We start from the raw sequence: 4834 nt of genomic DNA on the forward strand, positions 1-4834 counted from the left end.
TGTGTGTGTGTGTGATCATTATGGGACTGCAAGAGCCTGTGTATAGGTATGGAAACCAAAGGAGGTATCAGTGTCCCTCAACACCTCATTCCGTTGACCTGAGTCTCTCCTTGAACTTGGAACATGAATTTTTGGGCGAGGCTGGCAGCCAACAAGTTCCAGTGACTCTTGACTCTTGTCTCTGCCCCCACAACAGTCCTGGGGTTACAGGCAATCACACAACCATGCTCAACTTATTCTGTCCTTGCAGGAATCAGGTCCTCATGGTCTTGCAGCACGTTCTCCTAACCACTGGGCCACACCTCCAACCTCCTTGCCCACTTTCCATTTGACAGGTGCTCACTCTGGTGCTCACTCTGGCCTTTAACTATCCACCCTCCAGAGCTATAGAATTAGAGGTGCACATAGCCATGCCCGTGTCACTCTTACCAGTGGACATTCTTAGGAAGTCTATATATACACATATGTGTGTGCGTATACATGGATACACACACACATTCTTTATCCTAAAGTCTTCATGACCACCATCTCTTAACCAGCCATGTCCTCTGAGCGTCAAAACACAATGGAAGCAACAACTGCTGCAGATTTTCCCCTATTGCCTCAGGTTCCTTTTTATTTATTTTTTAACACATGACCCTTGCCTTCACTGGCCCTGTCCTATGCTGCTATAATTATCTCACTTGGTTTTGCTGCCCCAGTCTCTCTCCACACAAATTGATTCAATTAAGATAGATTTTTCAAAAGAAATCCCATCATGTCACTGTTGTGTCTGAAATTCTTCCATGGGGCCTCATCACCTCCTAAGAGAAGAGGTTGCTCCTGTACTGCTCCAACCTCCCTGCCCTCCATTCTACCGTAGGTCTTTGGGGACCAGCCAGTGCTCAGCTAGTGCCCTTCCTTATCCTCCCCTCCCTACCTCATGTATTTGTTCCCATTGACCCCATTTGAAGCCCTTCCCTTTAGTGATTGCAGAGTCTTTGGTCGCCTACTCCTTGGTTACTTCTCTGGTTGTTTTCTAGGTCCTTCCTCATCTGTCTGTACTCTGAACCCTAGAAGGGAAAGGGATCCATCTCTGAGCATTTTCATCTAACTTCACTGATTAATACCAAATTTAGCCACTAGCCCAAGTCTATCTTCAGAATCCTAGATCAAGGGATAGATCTATTAATAGACATCTTAAACTAATTATGTCTAAACTGTCCTTTACCATATTATAATCTGCTTCTACCCTGCCTCTTCCTTAACCCCGAGTTGCTCAGGAAAAAAAAAAAGCGTTAGCATCAATCTATAACCCTCTCCCACAAACCTTTTTTCTTAAAAAGATATATTTATTCATTTTTTTATTTTATGTGTTTGAGTATTTGCCTCCATGTATGTCTGTGTACCTGTGTACCTGGTGCCCACAGAGGCTGAGAGAGGGCACCAGATCTCCTGGAACTGTAGTTTTAGACAGTTGTATGGTGCCCCTAGGATGTTGGGAACGGAACCTGGGTTCTCTGAAAGAGCAGCTGATTCCCCAAACCGCTCCTACGCAGGGCACATTCTCACTCACTACCTGGTAGTTTGGGCTTTCCTTTAGAACATAGTCACAGTCTGACCACTCCTCATCACTGTCTCTGCCTAGTGATGCTGGTCCAGGCCAACATCTCTACCTGTAACCTTTAACCTCCTCAAGCCTCTTGGTTTTCTCCTTGCTATTTTCACCAGCAGTTAACAGGGATTCTGTTTGATTTTGTTTTAAAATTTCATCTGCTTAAAACCCTTCCCAGAAGAGATTGATGTAACACACAAAGTTCCTTCTGATAAGTCTTCATTTCTTCTCCATCCTCATCAGCTCATCCTCTCTCTCTCTCTCTCTCTCTCTCTCTCTCTCTCTCTCTCTCTCTCTCTCTCTCTCTCTCTCTCTCTCTCTCTCTCTCTCCCTCTCTTTCTCTCTCTCTCTGTGGTCTCTCAGACTGGACAGTACAGGCCATCTCAGAGTTTTTGCATTTTCTTTAACTTTTGCCAGTAAGGTTCTTCATCCTTTGCCCAGTATTTATGGACAGGACTTATTTCCTTACCTCAGATCTCAATCCTTAACTTTTCCAATGAGATCTTCTCTTGTTTAACTAATTGGAATTATAAATTATTTGACTCGCACACTTTCTTTCCCAGATTTGTTGTCCTACAGAACAATTTTTTACTATAAGATGTACAATGCATTTTCCTCTTATCTTTGTCATGTTTTATCAAACTTTTTTTAAATTTGATTTTATTTTATGTGTGTTGTTGTTTTGCCTGCATATATGTCTATGCGAGAGTAGCTGCTCTGAAACAGGAGTTACAGACAGTTGTGAGCTGCCATATGGGTGCTGGGAGTTGAACCCGGATCTTCTGGAAGAGTTATTAGTGCTCAAGCACAGAGCCATTTCTCCAGTCCCAGTTTTATCAGACTCTTAAAGATAGGGACCTACGAGCTGTGCTTCTGCCATTGTTCAGCACGTAAAAGGGTGTATGCGACCTCTGTGGAGAGCACGGAGACACAGGATCACAGAGGACCAGAGGAAAAAAGCACTCAAGCCCAAGAAGGCTTCCTGGAGGAGTAAGTCCAAGGCAACAATCCCAAGGCCCTCCCTTACATCATTAGAGAAAGCCACGCCCACTAAGCAGGAGCCGAGGCCGGAAGTAGACTCCGGGCGGAAGCCAGACTAGGCCGGCTGGGCCCTCCTTCTGACCTGCCCAAGACCCCGCCCACCCTAATGTAGGCAAAAGGTCGGCGGAACCTGTCGTGTAGCCTGGGCAGCCGAGCAAGATCTAGACCGCCCTGAGCTGCCAGGCAGACAGAGAAAACTGACCATGGCAGAAGAGCCGAAGCCCATCAGTCCGCTTAAGAACCTCCTGGCCGGCGGCTTTGGCGGCGTGTGCCTGGTGTTTGTGGGGCACCCCCTGGACACGGTCAAGGTGCGCGGTGTCTGGACTGGGGGCTTGTGGGCGGGGGAAGGCCCGAGGCGACGCGGAAAGTGGGGTCCCCCTGAGATGCTGCCTCAGGACAGGAGTGGGGCGGGTAGATGCTTCCCTGTGAAGTTTACGGAGGGTTGGTATGTAGTCTGTAAGTAGAGCGCTGTCTACCTAAAAGGGCGAAAGACTTTGCATTCAACTCCCCCAGCACCTCAAAAAGAAAAATAATTCTCGAGAATCATTCTAAAGAGAAGACAGAGGCTGCCCCTCGCGCCCCGAGAGCCAGACAGCTCCTATTGCAAGGTCTTCGTTTGACAGTCTTCTCTGACTACACTATTTCTTTGGAGAGGAAAAAAAAAAAACAAAAAACTTCTTCCCAAACTCTATTTCCAGTTAACCCTAATATTTTGTTATAAAGATTGAAACAGGATCCCTGTAAACCCAGCCTCCCCCCAAAACAAAGGACAAAGGTGGCAAAGACGTCCTTTGACACAGTCCCGTGAAGCCAGTGGATCTCATAGCCTTCTCTTGTGCAGTTTTCTTTGCCCGAAGAGGCAATTGGCTGCTTTCAGTCAGTCACTCACTGCAGGGTAAGCGTCATTAACCTATTGCATAGTGGCCCTTATAGGAAGCAATGGTGGACCCGGTGACCAGCCAAGTCTCAGGCGAGGCAGTCATGGGCACAACTCACTAGAACTTGTTCCTGGACCTTTGTCTCCTCACCCCTCCATTTTTCCCCTTGCTGCACTCAGGAAGATCTGGCTGAAGACAAGGCGATAGATATCCTGTGACTTAGCGCCTGGAACCTCCTCCTCATTATCATTATTGTAAAACCTGAAGGAAAATGATAGGTCACAGCCAGGATGGACCTGTGGGGAGAAGATAGGAGTCTTGTGTTGCTGGGGCGTGGAACCCTGAGAAGACAGAAGTTTTGTAAGATAGTAACCTATGTTGGTGGCTTGTTAGGGCATCAGGTCCAGTTTCCTCAGAAAGAAAATAGTATCCTGTTGGCAGGCTTAGACAGCAGGCTATCTGATGGCTTCTGTTCAAGAGTGAAGCTAACCAAAGACAGAGCTCATTCTAGGGCATTCTATAGTATTCTGCAGTGCGAAATCGGGTCTTGGCAGGCAGCAAGAACTCTGCTTGTCAGTGCTTCCAAGGCAGGGGTTCATCCAAGGACCTCTATTTGTATGGCCTTTATTTCTAATCCTCTTGTACAGAGGCAGAAAGCTTGTTCTGCACATCTGAGACTTTAAAAAAAACAATATCCTTATTGTTTCCTTATATAAATGTTGCTCCTATCTTGTATGTTCTTAATGTTCCCCAGCAAGGGCCCCGTGACCTTTGTTCTGAATTATAAATGACTGAAAATGCTCACTGGCCTGTTGACATCAGAAGACTTTTCCTTTTAGTGTAGACCAAAACCACAGACTGCTGCCTGCTGTCCTTTTGACCTCAGAGAGCTAGGTGGTCACCAACTAAACCCTGATGCTTTTGTGATTGGGTTTTTGTTTTTTTCTTTTTTTGAGGCAAGGTCTCACTAGTCTATGCTGGCCTCAAACTATTATGTAGCAGAAGATGACCTTGAACTTCTGATTCTTCTATGGCCCAAATACTTGAAGGATCTTTGAGAGTTTCAAAGCAACTGAGTCATGGTCTGCATGTCCTAATAACTGAGAATTGGCACACTTCAGAACTGGGACTTGGAAAATTTTTATGGAAGGTAGGGTTGGAATAGGCATTGAAAAACTGGATGATTTTTAATCTGAGCACTTGGGATGTAGAGGCAGACAGATCTCTGTGAGTTCCAGGAGGCCATCCTGGTCTACAAAGCGAGCTCCAGGACAGCCAGGGCTGTACACAGAGAAACCCTGTCTCCCTAAAAAAAAAAAAA

At 46.1% G+C, this 4834-nt stretch overlaps 1 protein-coding gene across 2 annotated transcripts in view; it reads left to right on the plus strand.

Moving 5' to 3' along the window:
* Positions 1-2705: 2705 nt before the first annotated feature.
* Slc25a20 (solute carrier family 25 member 20) overlaps positions 2706-4834 on the plus strand; it is a 19775-nt gene continuing 17646 nt past the window's right edge. Inside the window, exon 1 of one of the 2 annotated variants that reach the window (XM_005347935.2) lies at positions 2706-2943. In XM_005347935.2, coding sequence (XP_005347992.1) covers positions 2839-2943 — 105 coding nt within the window. In that variant the 5' untranslated portion in view covers positions 2706-2838. The remainder of the gene's footprint in view (positions 2944-4834) is intronic. The other variant, XR_003376959.1, reaches the window with a different exon arrangement.

This window comes from Microtus ochrogaster, chromosome 5, assembly GCF_000317375.1.
Source record: "Microtus ochrogaster isolate Prairie Vole_2 chromosome 5, MicOch1.0, whole genome shotgun sequence".
Taxonomy (NCBI): Eukaryota; Metazoa; Chordata; class Mammalia; order Rodentia; family Cricetidae; genus Microtus; species Microtus ochrogaster.